Source organism: Carex rostrata, chromosome 27, assembly GCF_964058835.1.
Source record: "Carex rostrata chromosome 27, lpCarRost1.2, whole genome shotgun sequence".
Lineage (NCBI taxonomy): Eukaryota > Viridiplantae > Streptophyta > Magnoliopsida > Poales > Cyperaceae > Carex > Carex rostrata.
This window is the reverse complement of record NC_135944.1, coordinates 3,157,300-3,179,626: the sequence shown is the minus strand read 5'-3', so window position 1 is coordinate 3,179,626 and position 22,327 is coordinate 3,157,300. Positions and strand designations below refer to the sequence as shown.

The 22,327-nt window shown below is 33.0% G+C and overlaps 3 protein-coding genes across 3 annotated transcripts; all 3 read right to left on the bottom strand.

Annotated features, from left to right (window-relative positions):
• Positions 1 to 7,453: 7,453 nt before the first annotated feature.
• Positions 7,454 to 8,797, bottom strand: LOC144544850 (putative glycosyltransferase 2). The gene has a single exon (XM_078293387.1). The coding sequence runs from the start codon at positions 8,795 to 8,797 to the stop codon at positions 7,454 to 7,456; it is 1,344 nt and encodes a 447-aa protein (XP_078149513.1).
• A 6,548-nt stretch (positions 8,798 to 15,345) lies between these two features.
• On the bottom strand, positions 15,346 to 17,159 carry LOC144544849 (cysteine-rich receptor-like protein kinase 6). Its single transcript, XM_078293386.1, has 5 exons — positions 17,037 to 17,159; positions 16,701 to 16,911; positions 16,183 to 16,426; positions 15,939 to 16,089; positions 15,346 to 15,618 (listed from the first exon to the last, which is right to left on the bottom strand). Exons 1-5 carry the CDS (start codon positions 17,124 to 17,126, stop codon positions 15,346 to 15,348), a joined length of 969 nt encoding a protein of 322 aa, XP_078149512.1. The 5' UTR covers positions 17,127 to 17,159.
• Positions 17,160 to 17,580: 421 nt separating this feature from the next.
• LOC144544848 (antimicrobial ginkbilobin-2-like protein) lies at positions 17,581 to 18,393 on the bottom strand. The gene has a single exon (XM_078293385.1). It carries the CDS (start codon positions 18,391 to 18,393, stop codon positions 17,581 to 17,583), a length of 813 nt encoding a protein of 270 aa, XP_078149511.1.
• Positions 18,394 to 22,327: the final 3,934 nt, after the last annotated feature.

Genomic DNA, 22,327 nt, shown 5'->3' with positions numbered 1-22,327 from the left:
CAATTTTGGGAATCGTTGAGTTCATTAAGGGCTCTACTACAAAAGAGAGATTATCCCATAGAAAATTCTTCATCTTTTCTTATTTGATTTTGCAATTAAGTAAATAGATTACTTATTACAAATACATGTTGATAAGAATATATAGTGTAAAAGTTAATCTATGATGAAAATGTTTTATGATCAATTACACATTCTTTTATTTTTATTTTGTAATTTTTTTTTGAGACGATTTAAGAACACTCTTGTTCTATTTTTATATTTAACATTTATTTATTGGAATTCATATCAAATTGTGTGTTTTTACGATTAAATTGGTTATTTGTAAAAAAATGACTATTTTTAGCTAAAAATTTAACTATTTTTTATATTTTCTTGAAATAATTCATCATTTATAGAATTTTGGATAAAAATTTAACCAAAGGTTTTTTGAAAAATATACCGCTCATGAAATTTATATAGTTGCAAATATACAACCTAAAGTAATGTTCTGAATTTCCAAATTATCTTTTGACACCCTCTACATAGTAAAAAATTTATCATTATTCCTTCTTACATAATTACTCCCTTAGATTTTCCGGAGGTCAGCCTAGTAGTAGTACCTATGAAGAAGAATTAAAACTCTGGAAGTATTAATTTCATTACCCAAAACGGACCAACAATTACAGCAAGTGCATCTGTACAATTTCTCTATTTTCCTTTTGCATGTAGAAGCAACCTTTAATGAACATGGGGCAAAACACCTTTGCCATTTAATACCATTGTTGCCCCCTCAACCGTTTCTTTTCCAACCATTAATGCCTCTCCTTAACCTTTTTAACTACGTACTAATCTTTTTTCTTTCTGCTCAAGGAATATATAGCAAGGACTAATCATTTCAAATCTCAATATGAAATGCATATTCAATAAATGTATCCAAAGTGGCACTTTCAGAGTGCACCAAAGACCACATATGAAATAGTGAAAACAATAAGACACCTTGTAGAACTACACTATAAGCACTATAGTCTGTTAACCTCAACTTTTTGAAATATATTTAGGAATGCCATGATAAAACTAGAGAACTTTATTTATGATTTCGGTGAACTAAATTTCATTCATTTATCAAATAAGGAAATCCCAAATCATTGTTGCATCACATATGCTGTGCGCCTGTGCCTATACATATACATAAACATACATATACATATATAGACGTGTAATTAACACCCCTAATTTCAATAAATTTTCATAAATTTATTTTGGGCTTATCTATAATATAGAAAATATAATACAAAAAGGCAAAACTTTAATGAAAAATAGAACTACCGTCGCATTTTAGGCCATGTGGCCCCCATGCATAAAAAACACCCACTTTTAACTGAGTCCGCATCTTCTGCACTAACTCAATTTTTGAATTAATACATGTTAGCCATCTTGTCAAGATCTGAATCAATTCGACCCGAGATAAAACACACGAGACATCTTAGCCGCTTTGTTTCTAACTCTGTATTGTTTTTGCCTGAGTTTTTGTTTGCAACGTAAGTTGATGGGACAAGCGATGGATATGAGGGTGCAATTGTTGTCGCATTCCTGACCTGATGGCAGGGGTGTGATAGTATAGATTTGAGTTGAACTTTGCCCATGTTTGGTTGTGGGTTAAAGTAATGATGTAATAAGTTGCTTATCCCAAGTTAAAACGGCATAAAACAATTCTTGTTTGGCCATGGGTTAAAGTTGAGTCACGAGTTAAACTAATTGTTGAGTTGTATGTTGTTATATTTTATTGTTGAATTAAGAAATTACAAAAGAAATTTAGAACACAAGAATTTATTTCGAAGGTTTTTAAAAATAATATTATATAATTTAGAAATAAACTAAAATACAACGGTATCTATTTTAGAAAGTCAAATGACAAATAAATTGTCTATGACATACAAAAGCTAGTACAAATAAGCTGTCCATCACGTACATTAAAAGGCTAATGCAAATAAGTTGTCCATCGATCATATATTACGTAATTTCGAAAAGAGGTGAGACACGGCATAAGTTATTCAACTTAAATAGGTGGATCAAATTATGACCGCATAAGTGATTTCTTATGCCATACTATTCCATCAAACGTTATCCATTTTTGGCAGCATAAGTGCAGAATAAAATATTATCTATGTTAAGTTTGTGCTCGATTTGGCTTTGGGTGGAGCTTTGTGGAGTTAGACATTCTAGTTTTATTTTGGTTTAGATTTATTTGAGGCTTTTAGTATTTGGTTTTATCCTGATTTGATTTATGGTTGTTTAGGACCAACTTGGATTTGATTTGGTTTGATTAACTTGAATTTGATTTGATCAACTTGAATTTGATTTGTGGTTTTCCCGGTCTAACTTTTGGGTTTTCAGGCCTTGATTTAAGTAAGTGTTAGCCTTAATTTGAAGGAATTTGTCTTGATTTTAGTTCAAAACATAATTATTGACAAATCCAACTGATGAAATCGTAATGGAGTCGACGAGTCGTTTTGATGCAAATGACTGACAATTCCCAGTGGAGTCTATTGATCGGACTTTTTTGCACACAGAGTAATCCCATGTGGAGTCTATTGTTTAAGGCATGCGTCGGTTGATGTCAAACCTCCACTTCCCTTTTGCGCAATGTTGCCTTGCCTATACATAGATGCAACATTCAATTTGTCCGTCTTTTTTCACTAATAAAACCAAATTAATTCTCTGTTGGCGTATGTGAAGTGATGACTTGTGTTTTTCAACCAACAAAAATAGTAGAAAAATCAGAAAAAAATCACTTTTATTCGAATAAATGAAAAATAAAGTAGAACAATTCATCATATTCATCGGACTTTTAGATACAAAATAAAGTATCAATGATTACCCTTTCTGTTTGACAATGCTGAATTTAATCTTTTATTTATGAGGCACTATTGCTCTATAAATGTGAATTCCTTTTGTATGTAGATATTGTTCTCAGCCAATAGGATGTAAATTTTATAACAGTAAACAACATACTTAATAGCATAGAAGGAAAAATCCGAATTGGAATGGGAATCAGTCACTTGATTGTCGAATCAAAATCAGGTGAATATATTGGTAGGAATCAGCTAAATCGGATCGGAAACTCAGAACTTTTTTTTGTCCGAAGATTATTTTGAACTAAAAAAATAAGAACAAATGGATTTGTCAATAATTTATGTTTTGACAAATGATTACACTGAAATAATCCACTAATACAATACAATACAAGCTAATAGTATTTTTACGAAACGTTTGAATGGATTTGTTTCAAAAAATAATATGTGCATTTAATGAGCAAATAGTAATTTTTTAGACATAGTAAAAAAAAATTCGTTAGTTTAAAATTAAAGACGATAAAAAAATTATTGGAATATCTACTTGTTAAAAATGAAAGTTGAATGTTAGAATTTATATGATATCGTACAAAATGTATACTTTATAATATTTAAATCATTTTTTAATGAGTATTGGGACTGATTTACAATATCTTAAAATTTGAAGGTCGAAATTGCAACAAGGAAAGTCTTCATAGGGCAGGTGGGACCCGCATTTCCCATCCATATCTTTTCTTCCGTCTCCCACCACTTCCCCATCTCTCCCATACCTTCTCCTGTTTTCCGATATTTTTTATGATTCTTTGTGTTTCTCCCTCAAACTCCAGCTAGGGTTTGCAGAATCTGCCTGAAACATCAAGAATAGGTCCATGGTTTAAGAATCAGTGAAAAATCGCTGAACTCGGTTGGTTTAAACCGGTTTTTCGATAAAAAGTTGCAACCAGGGAACTCGGTCCAAAATGGTATCACTTGCGTTCGATTCCGGTTCGAATCGGACAATTTTTCTTTCTATGCTAATATCTTAATTATTAGACATGAAGAAAGCGGGTTCTTACAAAATGCACTAATTTTTCAAACCAGATTCTTGATGGAGGTAATGTAAACCACTACTTATTCCTTCTTATCTTGTGTCGTGTCGGCCAGCTAAGTTTTTCTCTCTTTATTTCATCAGTTGGTACAACAACTAGGGACAAATGTTTAGACTATATATGATTGGAATAATATTCATCTATTTGTCGTAGCAACTGATGAAATGAAGAGAGAAAAATTTAGCTGGCAGACACGATACAAGATAATAGAAATAAATAATGGCTTACATTAATTATCTCCATCAAGAACCTTGTTTGAAAATTGAGCAAAGGGATCTGAAACCTAGCAACATATTGCTGGCTGAACATATGAATCCAAAAATATCAGATTTTACAAAGATGGCCAAACCCATAACGAGACATCCATCATTAATTGCAGGAACCTTGTAAGGCTTTAATTTCATTTTTTATTTAGAAACTCAAATTTGTATCAAATTTTTAATATAACATAACTCATTTTCCTCTTTTACAGCACCGATAATCAAAACAGTGGGTACATGGCACCAGAATACATCATGAACGTATTCAGAAAAGTTAGATATATATAGCCTCGGTGCATGTTTTGCTTCTGGAAATAGTAATTGGGCAAAAAACAGTTCATTTTTTAACAATGCTTCCAAAATAATAAGATACGTAAGCATGCAATTTACTGTTACGAAATTTACATCCTATTGGCTAAGACCGATAGTGAAAACAAAAAAAGATTTCACATGTATATAGCAAAAAGGGCCTCTTATATAAAGTATTTTCAACCAGAATGGATAAATCATTCATCACCATTTTTGTACCTCAAAATAGAAATAAAATATGGAATTGTTCTGTTTTGTGTTTCTTTAATTCGAATAAAACCAAATTGTTGCTTCATTTGTCTGCGATTTTTGTTGGTTGAATATTTTATGTTGTCACTTCATATTCAACAATGGTGATTTTGGTTTTAGTTAAAAAAATGTGATAAATTGAATGTTGTATCTATGCGTAGGCATGGCAGCATTGGGCACAGGAGGAAGTTCAGGTTTTGATGGACCCGGTACTAGATCATGCATGCCTTAAACAACTGTCAAGATGCATCCACATTGGATTGCTCTGTGTGCATCAAAGTCCGATCAATAGACCCAACATGGATGCCGTAAATCGTATGCTCCGAAAGGAGTCCATTATGATTCCAGCTCTACCAACGCATATGAGCAGAATGGATTTTTCACTAATTGAAGACAGCATGAACATAAGCAGAAATGATGATATGCCAAGTATGCATCTAATATAATTTACCTTCTTTTTCTTTGTCAAATTAACATATTTTTTCTTTTTGGAGATTTACAATATACTTTGTTCAGTTTATGGGGAATAACTTGTGTTGCCTTTTTTCAAATAAATATATTTTTTTGTTATTTTTTTTTATGTAGATATTTTTGGAGTATAGATGATGTGGTTGGGCAATCACTGTAATTCAAAATGGATACTTCAAATATTAGTAAATTAGTAATTTCTTTTGACCCAGGTTGAACATTTTCTACAGAAAGTGAGTAAATTAGTAAATTTGTAACTTCTGGCCCAGGTTGAACATATTCTACAGAAAGTTAGAAAAATTGTACTGTCTGACCTCCATCCAGCCTCTTCTCTTTAATAAGAACTGCCCCTTTGTTGCTACCCAAACAATGCAAGATAAACGGTAAAATCATTCAGTAGTGACTCTTGTTTATTTTGGAATAAACAGAGATAAATTTTGTGATTGCATTGCGAGAATTATCATATATAGGCAATTCTAAACTTTAGATTGTATGTTGCATCTTTCTTTCCGTCTTGGTGTTGTAAAAAATATTTGATATGACTTCAGATTGAAAATTTTGTTTGGATTCACAAAATCTCTATGTTGTCATATAGGAATTAATATTCGTACACAGGTGTTAAATTCAGTTCAAATATTATTATGCTAAATATATTATCTTTATTCAATCTTTTTTTAAAAACATATACATTGTTGTATAGTAAGGTGCTACAAAAGATCCATAATTATTATTTTGTTTTTATGAATTTCATAGATCGAAGGGTTGAGTTGTCCTTTGTGAAATTCCCATGTGATAAACAACTCAATTTCTTTCCAGAACAATCAACCGAATACATCTTTGGATTTAAATCACTTTGGATTGAATTTCCATTGAATTTCGATGAAAACTTCATGGTCCGAGCAAGGCCCAATAAAGTCAGCCAGCCCACTATATTTCTGAGCTCCATATTGGGCTTTATGGGTCTAATGTGTTCATGGAAAAGGTGACTGATTACATGGGCCAAAAGCCCTATGTTAGGCCCATTAAGAAGTCCATATATCACGCTTAATGTCTAAAAACGTGAGATTTGGTGATTTTTTTATAAACCATAAATAAAAAACAGAATTTTAGAGAACCAACGTGATTGGTTTTTTTTTCACAAAAATAATAAGTATTAAATAAGTTATTCAGTAGCATGCAACTATTTCATTTTTTCGATACCAAATAAGCCTATTCAGCACCGAATAACTATTAACGTTTTGTGTTATAGTTCATGCTAAAAATTTGTAAAACTTGAAGATTCAGCACCAAAAAAACATAAATGATTAGTACTGAATAGTCTATTCGGTACTTAGTTTTTTTTTTTTTTTTTGTAAAAAATCAACCAATTAAGTTAATTCCCTAAAATCTGATTTTCCATGGTTTATAAAAAAATTCGAGATTTGGTAGCGTCTAATGGATTGGTGTCATAATTGAGCATCAACGATCGGTCTGAAAGCATCATAGTGTCCTATATGTCGGAATATTTGAGAAAAATATACATTGTATAGTATTTATATTTTTTTTGAAAAATAGTGGTATTATCACTGATTTCATAGAAATCAAGCATACCTGATATAGTACCTAAAATAGATACCAAAATCAAATATGAAAAGTCTTACAACAAGTCATCATCAACAAACATAAAAACATACAAGTAGAGATAGTACCACTTCAAAGCTAAAATGGAAAAATGAATACTAAGCAAAGAAAAAGTCTCAAAAAACAATCATATCCTAGAAGACTAGTAATATAATAAATCATCATCCGACATCTCATCTCCAGACATATAATCTGGGGGTTGCCGGCTCCAAGAGCTTGGGTGGACTCCTCTTCCTCTCCCAGTACATTGTATAGTATTTATAATTGACAGAAACTTACTTAATTGACTTATTCTGACAAAGCTATGCAGATAACAAAAAAAAAAAAAAAAATTAATCGATCGTACGTAGCAATTTAAACGACTAGGCCATAGGACTATCTTCATAAATGGATGTATAACAATTTTCAATGAGCACACATCCCCTCTAAAAATAAAAATAAAAACACCAAATTTCAATAATGAATACTAGAAACAATCGAAGATTTAGAGGAAAAGCTACCCGGAGTTGCGCTTTTTTGAAAAAACCCCTTAGTAGTAACTAAAACATTAACCATTAAAAACATCCAAAACCTATCACCCGAATAAATTATAATGACAGCCAGATAAAAAAAAAAAAAATCTGTTCTATTAAACAATTATTCTGGCTGCCATGTCAAGCTTCTCCTTGACCTGAAGTGGGTCGGCGGTCTGGTCTCGGACCCGCTTAATCTTCGGATTCAACAACCCTACATGTGCAAACCCATACAATCTTAAGATCTGATTGTCAGCAAAATTAAATGCCCTCTCCATGTTATTAAGACATTTTTGTACCGGGTAATCCCCGTATAACCCGCAAGGCTTGCACCCGACGAAGTGGGTCACAAACGGCCACCTCTCATCTCCTAGTCCAGGGTGGTGTTTTGCCATCATCTCCTCGTATTTATCCACTAACCCAGCCCAAAACCCGTGAAGGTAATACGAGTTCTCAACATATACATTACTCATCCATTTATCTTGTTGAGATATTAAAAGATAGATTAGAGCAGATTGGTCGTCCGCTTCGAATGCAGGGCGCCCTTTCAAGTTCTCTGTTAATAACTTGCCGGCTAAATCTCTGATGATCCCTTTCGGGCCCATGGGTGCCCACGCGTCAAGTAGGTCAAGGGACCATTGACAGTTTCTCATGAGGAAGATGCCAGTGTTTAGTGCAATCCATGAGTGTTGCTCAAATAATAGATCGGGGTACCCGTGGATAATAAGATTGTGACTTTTGTACTTGTCGAAGGGCAATTCAAATGCCATATCGGTGAAGATTGCATCACTGTCCATCCACCATATCCACTCGACTTCAGGGTGAGACAACATCAGCCGTCGGATGAACGGGAGCTTTGCCCAATATCCGCTTAAATCCTTGTCAACATGGGCCATGTTGTGAATAATTTCAACCCCATGGAGACGGCAGTAGTCAATTTTGTTTTTCATGTATTTTAAAAGGTAGTGGTCGCCAAGTGGATTTTCGCACAGGTTTGGGGGGGACCCGGTAAGGAGAAGGACCCGGGGCTTACCGGATACCAGACTAGGAAAATCAGGATTCTGGCTTAACCAGTCTTGACGCTGGTGGTCCCAATCAGATATCTTGGGCCCCATTGTGAAATGCATGGCCTTAATTGCTTCAGTGTAATTCAAACTATTAGTAGTGGAGTTGCCCTGGTACATGAATGCAAATGAGTCTTCAGGTTCGGGTTCAGAGTTGATGCGGATCTCCTGAAGGATCCGGTCGATATCCTCCATGACCCGTTGGTCGTCAGAAGCAGTTGAAGAACCATATAGATTGCCCAGTCCGATTGTGCCACGTAACACCAGAATTGTGACAAATCCACAAATGAAGGTGAGCTTGCAATTGTTGAAGGATTTCTGGATGTTGCGATCACGAGGAACCCGGTATCGAGATGCACGTAGATTAAACCGGGATGAACCGGTGTTGAAAGCCATCCCTTTGCACTCCCTTGGAGAAACTTATGGCTGGTGAAAATTGGAAATGGGAAGGTGCCTCTCTCTCGCCTTCTCCTTCTCATTCTCCTTCTACACATATTTTTTGAGTGTTTATTTAATCAAGACGTGAGATCAAGTTTGTGAGCAGTATCTGGTGAGAGAGATATAGAGAGGGATAGGAGACAAGAGAGAAGTCAACTCGTGTAATGCGCAAACATTACCGACTAAGGAAAGTAATCAATTCGTGAGATTTATTATAGGTTAAAAAGATACCATTTGTTTAGTTTTAAACTATTAATTTCCTATTTTAGTTGGGTACCTTTATACACAAGGGTTAATGATATTTTATTTCTCTTTATGATAGGGGTGTCCATAGCACCATTTTATCCAGATATCTGTACCCATTTGCATTTTCTTAAAAAAAAAAAAAAATTAAATCGTTGTTTTTTGCAAAAAAAAATTATCATAAAAAAATTAACTTTTTAAAATTCTAAAAAAATAGCAAATAATTTTCCAAAAAATGTAAAATTTAGTTTTCAATCACATCTTAATATGTAAATCAAATTAAATGGTTTGGATAGACATTTTGAATTTTGAATCTAACTGTTTGCAGTCCAATGCACAAAAACTCTTATACATTACATTGCACCATAGCTCAACTCTCTCTCTCTCTATGTGATTATATATATATATATATATAGAGTAAGGCTACCATACATTGCAATGCATAGGCACCTTTGTGCATTGGACTATAAATCGTGGATTCAAAGTCCAAATAACCGATCAAAACCGTTTATCTTGTTCTCCATAGTAATATGCAGTGTTTTAAAATGCGGCCGCATGAGCCACATATGCGTATGCGGTCGGCAGCCGTGCTCAGAATGCCCATGCGGTTTTTCCATGCGATTTTGACCATGCGGCCGCATATGCGGTCCGAATATGCGGTCATGCGGAATAAAAAAGCGCATATGCGGATTAAAAATGCGGCCATGAGGTCCGAATATACGACCATGCGAACTGAAATATGCTGCCATGCAGTCTTTCCATGCGGTTTTGATAATTTGATTGTATTTTAATTAAAATTTATGTGAAAAAAGTCAAAAAACTATTGTTGGTTATGTTATTATGTGAAAATAAATTCAAATATATGAATATGAATATATATATACGTGAATTTTTATTTTAAAATCCGCATATATAAATTCGTATGAAAATCCGCATATGCGGTATGCAGTGGCCTTCTGCATGCATGAACAAAACCGCATTTTAAAACACTGGTAATATGTGTTTGGAGACCAAATTTTACATTTTTCGAAATTTTTTTACTATTTTATTTATTTATTGAAAATACATTCATTATTCATTTTTTTTTCTGTTTCTCTTATTTTGAAACTATAGTGGAAGACACAAATTAGAATATGAGTGGCACATTTTTAAGAATAATTATTTCAATCCCCACACTCCAGTACCCGCATTGTACCCCCATCTCTTAAACAGATTTTAACTTCCCATAAACTAACTTAACTAACTAATTTAATTAAATTTATTCACAACACTGTGATCTTCCAAGTTTAATTAAATTCATGGGTATAAATACTTGGAAGATAATAAATTAATACTTGCAAATTAAGATATTAATACTTACATGTCTAACTTGATATAACTATATAGAGGGACCACTCAAACTACATGGGAGAAGAATCATACACGTTTTTAGAGATGGGTTTTTTTTTTCAATATCTTCCACATTTCTCACGTTCTATGAGGAATTTTGCGAATCTAAAACTATGAATGTATTCTACGCAATTTTATCTTTCAAATGAGATCCATAATGATGTACTTTCGGATTCATCATCACACAAGTATTTATACCTCATTGTGCAAGTATTTATACCTCATCGTGCAAGTATTTATACCTATACTTGTAAGTATTTTATCCCTAATCGTGGACCCCGCATCTCCGCATCACATTTCCCTAATCGTCCCTGCGTCAACCTTTCTCTAACAAAAATAGTTGACCACATAGGGATAAATACTTCCGTGCATAGATATAAATACTTGTAATACTTGATATTAATACTTTTAAATGTCAGCAGTGTCATATGTAAAAAATACTAGATATAAATACTTAAATGACGAGGTATAAATACTTGTGTGATGACGAGCTCGAAAGTATGTTATCATGGATCTCATTTGAAAGATAAAATTGCGTAGAAGACGTTCGTGGTTTTAGATTCGCAAAATTCCTTATAGATCATGAGAAATGTGGATGAGATTGAACAAATAAAATTGGGAGGATAATGTGGGGATGAGAGTGCAGGTACTCATATCACGTCCCATTTTTAATTATCTATTTTGATTAACAGAAGTCGACCCGTGTAATGCGCAATCATGCCAGTAGATTGGCATTTTACCAAGGAAAGTTAATTATATTAGTCGGGTACCTTTATCCACATTGTCTATTTATGTATATTGCATAAATGCCGATACGGGTATCATATCGGTTATAATATAAATAAGGCTATATATTTATTTTTAAAATGCTAAGATACGATACACTTATTATATATATTATTTTTTACTATTTTACATATTATATTTTGAAAATCATAACTTAAATCATTATTTTGATAATCATAACTTAAATCATTATTGTACAAAAAATAAAAGCTTAATCAATGTATAAATTAAATACTATAGTCAATAGTATTCATTACATATGATACATTAGTGTAATAGTTAAAGATTTTAATGGTAGAGTAGAACTAGGGTGTTTCTAAGTTTATCAAGTTTCTTTGTGAATTCAACTCTAAAACCTATCAAAATGGCTTCAAATGATGAATTCAAACTGTTGAAATCCTTCTACCTTATGAGTGATTTGTCTACATGCAAAAATTCTAAAATTTCGAATTAATTTTGTATAGAGTTAAGTGGTCAAAATTAGAAAGTTTATAAATTAATTTTCATGCATTTATTTTTTGGATGCCTTTTTACCGCTTGAATTTATACAAAATTAATTCAAAATTTTAAAATTATTGCATGTAGACATATAATTACTCACAAGGTAGATGAATTTTAACGGTTTGGATTCGTCATTTAAAACTAATCTGATAGATTTTAGAGTTGAGTTCATAAAGGGCTTTGTGAACTTAGGAAGACCCTAGTTCTACTCTTTATAAACTGAACTTCCTAAGACGGATCATATATATAAGTGTGTGTGCGGTTCACGAGTGCGGGTGCGCTGGTGTTTCTTGGGTTGGAATTACATATTTCATCATAAAAAATTTGTTGTATGCCGTTGCGTTACATATTTTACTATTCAATAAGTGGTAAAATAGCTGCAGCCTGTACTGTACCATTAATTACGATGGTTTATTTATAAATGAGGTATATATGCGTTAATACTATGTAACCATACATGCCGCTTTGTTTTGTTGGGAGCCTTGGGAAACGCTAACTGTGTTGTGTTTCTCTGCAACATGAAGCGTGTGGAAAATTGTGTGCAACAGTATCTATTTTAGAGGTTATGAGTGTATATAAGCAGAATTAGAAGAGTAGATCCAGGGGCGGATCCAGAATTTCCGTCAGGGTAGGGCACTAATTGGATTCAAATAATTAATCGGGTTTAAATCCATTAACTTATTGGGTACATCCACTTTTATAATAAAATAAAATCATACAAAAGATAAAAATTTCCTATGGTTGTTATTTCCATAATAAACAGATTACACTTACAAGGAAGACTTGAGACAGGTGTGTATTCCTAAACAGTGTGCTAATTAAAGCTGGTTAGCTGTTATTAGATCGGGTTACTTTGGTAATCTTCAATATCTTCAACATTAATTAACAGCCACATGTAACGTTTGGTCTAGAAAACACTTGTGGGCTTTGGTGAGTCTAATTGGGCTGAAATTGTCTAAAGTTAAATGCCATGTTTAATAAATTTAATGGGTCCCAATGTCATAAACATCTTCTTCATTTTCTCCTTCTTCCCTTTATGATTTATCTTCTCCCGCTCAAATCTCAAATTTATTTAAACCAGATTTTCTTCTTTTAGAATAGGGACTAAGCCAAAACAGATCAAAACAAAGGTATTTTTGAGTTAGGGGTAGGCACTCTATCAAATTAGGGGTAGGCACATCAAAAAATTAGTACTAATTCTAAAAAAAAATTCAAATCCAGGGGTAGGCAAGTGCCTACCCCTGAGCCTTCATAGATCCGCCCCTGAGTAGATCTAGAAATTTAGAGGGTAATTAAACTAATTTGTAGTAATTTAGAGCGAGAATAAAAAAATAAATCTACGAATTAAAGTCACTTGACTTGTTTGACATGTTGTAAATACAATTTTTATCAATCGAATTGTTAATTACTATAAAGCCACAGCATAATAAATGTTTGTCAAATATTTTAGAGCATAATTATTTCGGATCTTAGAGCATAATATATATCAATATAGGGTAGAAAGTAGGAAAAAATTTAAAATATTTTTGGGCTTCTTTTATAGCATTCAAATTGGGCTGTTAATGGGCTGTTAGTGGACTCCACAATCCGATATACTAATCGACTTGACTGTAATCACTGACTCAGCAGTATTGCGGTATTGCCTTACTCGAATGGGAAAATTGTTTCTTTTTACGCAAAGTAATAGAGATCACAGAAACTAGAAGCTTGATAAAATAAATTATAAATTTATAAATTAGGAAAAAAAATATTGTTCTCTTACCAATCAATCTACAAAGAATCATAAGAAATTTAATTTAATTGTCTGTGCCTTGGTACGCGCACGTCTTTGTTATTCATAATTACTTGTGATATCTATATTATAAATTTCAGTTTTGTAGTTTGTATGAATGTTAGCAGAACTGAACCGGACATCGACCCAGTAACGCTTTAAGTTAAGGGTTTACCAAGCTGATTTCTTTAATAAGCTGAATCAGCGTTCACAGTGCTTTTTGAAATTTTAATAGCTCTATGTAGGTTTTGATATATGTGCAACTTATAGATCAAATTAGCTCAGTATATTTTTTCGAAGTGAATTCAACTCCATCCAACAATTTTGAATGCGTTCATACAGACTGAAATCTTTTGCTCTTACATCAACATCTTATGTATTGATCAATTGATCTTTGTGTGTTAAATAAACTACAATAACTTGTTAATTGATTAAGAGGTCAATAATGTTATTGCTTTGGTACTTACATTAGGAATATATATAAGTAGTCTAACACTCGAAGAACAAAACAAGGTTAGCCTATTTGACAGGAGTTGAATATTCAGAGGCTACATTAATCATTAATATAAGTAGTCTAACACTCGACTTCAAAGTATTAATTAAGTTTATTTCAATTAATAGGATTCTACAAATAAATTTTAAATAGTTTTCCAATTTGTTTTACAAAAGTTCGAGGTGAATTTGAATATGTTACAATATTTTTAGGATTCCTGATTTCATTGTTCAAAAATATATATGTTACATAACCTCCCTATTAATATGACCACCCCACCCACCCACACAATGCAAATTCTTAGCATCAGTTGAAAAGCCTAAACCATGGATGCACTCACTCTTTATCTTTTCCCTCCTTGTATCAACAGTTTTTGCCATTGAAGACCTTGAAAACACTGAAACTGTTGAGAAAGAAGAGAGACTCGCATTCCAACTTCTTCCTCTGAAGCTAGCTGATACGAAGGAATTCTACTTTCATGTGTAACACTCGAGGTTCAACCTCCAAAAATCCTTTTTAAAATTAATGTTATTACAATAACAAAAGATTTTATCCATCTGGGCTTCAAATTCATGACCAACCACGTTAGAAGACAAATGTCTTTGTCACTAGACCTAAAGCTGGTCTTAAGCCCAACTATTTGATATAAGAGATCTCAAATCGATCCGGATTTCAAACATGTGCCCTACCATCCAGTATCTTTTTTTTTTTTTTAATAAAAAAATATCTAAGTATATACTGGCCCCAAGAAACACATTTAAATTATAGCCACAATTCAGTTCTACCTCATTACTTTTATATGTTTATTCATTCAGCAGGTTTGGGCCTTGGGTTATATTTTTTGGTCTTGTTTTTTCTAATTTCAGCCCAACTTCATGAAAAGTTATTTTAAATTTTCTTGCTCCTACCTTTATCTGACCGCGTTAGCCTCACTGGTATCTTCCTTCTATCCAAGCCCAACCTCATGACAACAGTGTACCCTTGTGTAAGACATGAGTGTTGAGGGTGAAAGGTAAAACCAGTCAGTAAAAGCATTCTTTTCAAAATATATTTAATACAGCCAAAATATATAAAGAACAAAAACAGGTTGTCCCATCATATGCCATAAGAATAACTAAATCAATCTATAAACAAAGTATATCATACATACATGCGAAAAAAGAAGAAGACAAAGTTATGGTAAGGATCTCATGTAAGTCAATTATTGTAATACTTTAGAAAAAAAAAATCTGTAATTTGGAAAATAAAAAAAGAAGGTAATTTTTTTTTTCCATCTGTTTTCTTTAGAAAGAAGGGAAGTTCTAGAACTATATTTGTAATTCTTCAGAAAATAATATCGCTATTGCTTGTGCTACTCCTGCTGTTTTGGCTTAGCAGAAGTTGAGGTCGACTCGGAGCAGCTGGTAGAGCTGGAATCTTATTGGAGTCATTTCGGAGCATAAGATTTATTTCGGCCATGTTGGGTCTACTCATCGGACTTTCATGCACGCAAAGTAATCCAATGTGGATGCATCTTGATAGCTGTTTGAGACATGCATCCTCTAGGGTTGGGTCCTTTAGTACCTCCACTTCGTGTTTGTCCCAATGTTGCCATACCTATATGGAAGACCTTTAATTTGTCTTTCTTTTTGCACTATATAGGACCAGAATATAAGAAACTATGAAAAAAATTAGAATTGTGTTTAGTGTTGAGGTTCAAATTTTTCTACCAAAAGAAACTAAGAAAAAAAAAATTAAAGAACAATTCACTTTTTTTCCCAAAAAGAAAAAATGAGAGAACCAAACAATGATGTACTGAGGTGAAGGGCTCTTAACTCTTATGCCATGTTAAAAGTGAAATTAAATTTCTTTCAGATATATTGATATCTCAGCCAATACATGATGCAAGATTAGTAAGGTAACAGTAAACAGATTACATGGTTTACTAGGCTGGATGCAAGCTGATTGTTACGAAATGAACTGTTGTTTATCCCTGTTACTATTTCGAGGAGCATCATACCGAAGCTATATGCATCTAACTTCTCTGAATACATCCCGTGCATGGCATATTCTGGTGCCATGTATCCACTGTTTAGAGTAAAACAAGTTCCCATTATATTAATTAAATATTTGCTAAAATTGTTATTTCTGACTCAAAAAAAGAGGAAACTGATGCCATACTAGGTCCCTGCAATGACTGATGTCTCTTTATGAGTTTCATCATCTTGGTAGAGCCTTGCGAGACCAAAATCAGAGATTTTTGGGTTCATATCTTCATCCAGTAATATGTTGCTAGGTTTTAGATCCCTGTGCACAATTTTCAATCCTGATTCTTTATGAAGGTACTGTAATCCGCTACTTATCCCTTCTATGATCTTGTATCGTGTCTGCCAGCTCAGTTTTTCCCTCTTAATTTCGTCAGATGCTACAACAATTAGGAATAAAAGTAAGTTTAGAAACTCCAGACATTTATTTTTGAAAATATTTGAAGCATAATGAACTTAGATTTTAAAATTGATAATAAAAACATCTCACAAAATATTGAAAACATTTGGATGATAATTATAATCATATTTCTCAGGTGGACTAAAATAGAAGTTATATGAATGAATTTGCATAGTTCAACACTTCACATCATATCAGATTGTAGAAATAAAGTTTATTGCGGTAAAAGAAGGGTGCAAGGTATGCTAAGATACCAAAGAGGATGCAGTCAAGGCTTCCATAAGGCAAGTATTCATAACAAAGCAACTTTTGATTCTTGTTCATGCAATAACCAATCAGTTTCACCAAATTTTTATGCCTCAGATTTCCAAGCAATTCCACCTCATTTTTGAACTCCTGGAATCCTTGCTTCGACCATCCTGCAAGTGTTTTCACTGCAATTTGTTTTCCATCTGGCAAAGTTCCCTGCCGGATATTAATTTAGTCATTATTTGTTACTTTCTAGGTTGCAATTGATCAAGAATAACCATTTACCAAGTCTACTAAATTTCTTCATATTGAAAAACAATATAGTTACTTCTCTGTTGTACCTTGTAAACCGGTCCAAACCCACCTTGTCCTAGCTTATTCTCGTCAGAAAAATTATTGGTCGCAGATTTAAGTTCAGAAAGCATAAACATTCGACAATCACCACTAGCACCAAACTCCAATCTGTTGTCTTCGTTTTCTCGAGAACCTGTGATGCAAACTTCTTTGTTAGTTGATTCAAGGAAAAATTATATCCAATGAGAAAAAACAGTTACAGAAATAAGTGGTAGTTCAGAAAAAATATTTAAAACGATTCAAGTATTGAACTATAATTATTCAACGAGTTCATGTGCATGTAATTTCTAAGCATTGCAAATGAATGATATTAAACTCTGTAGTGATGGAACATTTACTTCTCTGTTGCATTCTCCAAAAGCAAACACCAGCTACAAATATGGACAACAAAACACCAAAGGTACTGATCACCACAACTACAACAAGCGTAGTTCTTGATCCTGAAACAAATTCATTAAAAATATGTAAATGCTTCAAAACCCAAAAAAAAAACAAATAAACCCAACAACAAAGGAAAATATTATTTTTCTGTTATTGTCTGTTACCCCTTGATGTTGATTTAGAAGGTGGTGGCAAATTTGGTGGGGATGCCGCAAGTAAATCGAAGGGAGGCAAGGGGAGGGCATAAAACTCAAATCTTATGTAGCAACTCGTACATGAGACCCTGACACCATTAGATTGTCTAATCTTTAAGTCTGAAGTTAAATTACCAATTATGGACTGGAGGCACAAACCACAATCGGCCTGACGCAAATCCCTTGTGCACTGAACTAATCCATAAACCTTCTGATTCATCCCCGGGTCAGTTTTGTTGCCATAAGCATACAATAATGTGGAGCTCATCGCCAGCAACCTCAGTGAATTCAACAGGTCATAAACTGTTTCCATTAATGTGCTTGAATTTGAAACAATATCTGGATTTCTGTAGATATTAGGCTGCTTATCAAGAGTGAGAACTCCTATGAAGTTCTCATTGGAGTAGCGAAGGAAGCAGCTATCATACGTGAAGTATGCATTAGTCGAATTAGGGCAGACTATGGTTGCGTTATTGAGGGAGCCGTGCAGACAATCTGAGCAATTATCTTTAGATGAACCAATATAGCACGTTATCAGGCCACTGGATTGGTCTTGAAGAATGATGTTGGTAGTTGTGCTAGCAAAGCCAATATCCGAGTGGTAGGCTTCCGTCAAAAGAGATAAGAAGAGAAAACTGTGGGTTACATTTTCGGTGCTATTAAGACCACAGTAATGGTATAACAATTTAGGACCTTCACTAATACTATGGAGTACGCCAATTCTGAAAAAGAGGATGATGAAGAAGAATTCTGTGACAATCCGGGTCATTATTTGTTGAATAGATTGCTTAATTTTCTATTTTTTAATGTGACACCAATGGAAATCTTATGTTTTGAGTGCATAGTTAGATCCTCTTTTATAGTTGGCAAGCAAGATGACATGGCAAACTTCAAACCTGTATAAAGAATTTCAACAACTAGCTACAATTATAATGTCTATTGGGGAATGGAAGGGCCTTATCCCTTACCTCGTCTGAGTTTCTCTGACCTCATCTTTTGATTGACCACATCGTTGAAAATTAGAGAAGTATTATTGTACATTTCAATTTTTTCTATCCAGGAAGTCCACAACAATGCACTAGCATTTTTTTTGTAAAATGGGAACGAACGCTATTTACGGAAATGGGAGTCTTCTATCGGGTAAAAAGGGGATCTACTAATGGATCTCTAACACTGGAGACCAACACAATAGAAGAACTTACATGTCTTCTACCGGTTCTGTCGGTTATGTATATGAACTGGTAGATGAAAAACTCTTCTTCTTTCGGTAGTATGTCTTCTATCAGTAATATGTCCTTATTTTGATTTTGAGTTCCACAACGGGGCTGTTCGGTAACCTCAAATTAAGCCTTCTTAGTTGTTTAATCCTTCCGAACACTGGTGTCTTAATGAGGATTAAGATCACCTTCTTTAACATAATTTTGCCCAAATCTTAATCTCATGCTCGTGTCTTAAGGCACCTCCACCCTGAGTTAAGTCTCCTTACCTTTATCCAACTTGTGTTGCAGAATGGCCCCAACATGATTTAAACTATTCTTCCAATGCAATTTAAAATATACACTTAAAAATTTTAAAACAACAATTTCTACGGTTGAACTGAATCTATATTCCAATGCAATTTTACAATTATTTCAGTACATATTAATGGTTATGATTTTTCTTACATTAATTTTTGAACTTCTATACTCATGAAATTTCATCCTGCATAATCTGTAACAACCGGACAACTTTTAAAAGATGAACTAGTAATGAACTCCACAATCTACTAGCCACAAATAGCATTACGCGTCGACTTGTTGTAATGGATGACTCAACAATATTAGGCTAACTCGGGTTGGAAAATTGATTCTTTTAACGAGAAGTAAATGAAATCTTAAAAATATAAAAAGTGGGTGTCAAAATTATAAAAGGTGGTTTCCGAATTATGTTTGATAAAATATTTCCAGCTATATATAATCCATTGCTATAACGTAATGCAAATATACAAAAGTAAATAAGATGCTCGATAAAATTAATTATGCTAGTTGTTATAGTTGTCATCTGAAAAAGACCAATTGCTTTTTATATAATTCTTACAATTAGTTTGTTTTCGTAAAACTATTAGCTGAATTTTTCTTTATATAGCGTACCTTACTATACTTTCGTTGTTTGTGAGTTATGCGCATATGTATAATAATATTAATGGTTGGCAGCTGGAAGAAAAGCACTCGAGCTTTTGACTTTGTACAAATTAGACATTACTTTTTTCAGAGAGAGAGAGCGAGAGAACATAACAGGAAAGAATTAAGAGATGCTTTGAATTCTTGGTAGCAATTTCTTTGATGTGCTTCACGTTGATGCTTATATTAATTATAGAAAGTAGATGTCAATTGACGTTTTAGTAGTGCAACATTTCGCCAGTTCTGGTGTCACAGAAGATCCATATTCGATTCAAGCATAAAACCATCCAATCCATGAAATGGTCTTGCAAAATTCAGTTATTATATATAACGTCAACTCAGCCCAACAGTGCAATTTTTTATATCCAAATTCTATGTCTATTTCTGACTAGAATTACGCCATACCTAGGGGTGTCAATGGGTACGGTACGGGTCGGGTGGAGACATTTTCATACCCATACCCATTAAAATTGACCTTACCCATACCCTACCCATACCCATTAAAAATTGATCTTACCCTACCCTACCCTTACCGGTTAATCTTATCGGGTAACGAAACGGTAGCGGGTGAATAACGGATAATACTAGTATAATAATTAGTTTTATTATATTTTACAAATTAAACATCAAAAACTCATTCATTTTAACACATATATAATTGCATTTCTAATAAAAAATAAAATAAATGTGCAATCAATTCCAACTAAATTATTTTTATAAAGAATAAAAATTCAAAAACACGAATAAACATTTAAGTGAGTTAGAAATTGAATTAAATATACATTTAACTGGGTTGGAAATTGAATTGAATACATATTTGAATTTTATAATTACCCTATAGGGTAACGGGTACGAAATAGTCATTACTCATACCCTTACCCATTTATTTAACGAAAAAAAATTCTTACCCATACCCATACCCAATAAGCCAACGAAAAGAAAACCTTACCCATACCCGCCTTATCGAATACGATACGGGTCGGGTAAACGGCTAAAAAGGTACCATTGACACCCCTAGCCATACCTGAAGTATATTAATTTTAAGAAAAAACATTGGACGGATTAACCACTAAAACACATTAATTTGAACTAAACAACTAAGCACACAAACTAAATAATTAAAACTTGAGTCCACATTCTATTAAGAATATATAAATATTTAAACTTAATAATAAAGAAGATTAGTTATAATAAGCATGATTGTTGCTATCAACAGTTCATCAAAATATCGCTTATTTGGCCAGATCAACACTGAAAATTTATTGTATATTGAATTGGTTAGGGACATCCTCATATTCAATGAAGACGTGATTTAGAATCCCAGCTAAGACTTGGTCTGGTGTGTGCGTTGTCTACGGGCATTAATAAAAAAAATGCCAAAAGAAGATAACCACAATTTTTTATGAGTCTTGTATGTTATTTAATTTATGTGGCTTGTATGTTGCTTGGAAAGAGTAATGACTGTTATTTTATGTATGCATACTTTTGTTATTATGGATAGTAAATTTAGGGGCAAGCTGATTATATATTTGTAATTATGTAAAAAAAGAAAAAGACTTCTTCTATAGTTACATAACATAATCAAACATAATTTCATATAATTAGGTTGTTTACGTAAGAAACAACATATTATTTTTTTGTATTTATTATAATTAAATTGTTATCATAAAACTATTAGCTGGATTTTCATAATTAGTGTGCCTCCGTATACTTCCATTGCTTGGGAGTTTTGCGCAGACATATTAATAATAAAAAATAATAATAGTAATAATAATAATAATAACAATAATATTAATAGTAATGATAATAATAATAATATTTATAATAATAATAGCAACAACAATTGGCAAGAAAAGGAGGAAGAAAAGTACGCGAGCTTATGAATTTGTACAAAATGTTACTTTTCTCAGAGAAAGAGAGCATCTCAGGAAAGAACAAGAGAAGTTTCGATTCTTCGTAGCAATTTCTTTGATGTACATGTCAATGGCGTTGTACATACTTATTTTTACAATGTACATGTCAATGGCGTTGTACATACTTATTTTTACAATGTACATGTCAATGGCGTTGTACATACTTACTTTTCTTTGATGTGCTTCACGTACATAAATAATTCGCCAATGCTGGTGGCAGAGAAGATCCAAATACGTTTCAAGTCAACCATAAACCATCCTACCCAGGAAATGGTCTTGCAACTTGAAGGATGCAACTTTTCCATAACACATCCAACTGGTTCAATTTTTAAGATCCAAATTCAATCTCCCATTTTAATTTATATCAAGAAAATCTTTCAGCGTACATCCATATTAGCTGTACGTGTAACATTAATTTTAATAAAAAAAACACGGACGGGTTCAACACTTAAATATTTGAACTAAACAACTAAGAACATAAACTAGATAATGAAAACTTGATTTCAAATTCTATAAAGAATATAATATTTAAACTGAAAAATAAAGAACAAAAATTGTAATAAGCATCATTGCTACTATGTAATGTTCATCAGAATATCTCCTATTTCTCCGGATCAATACTGAAAAATTA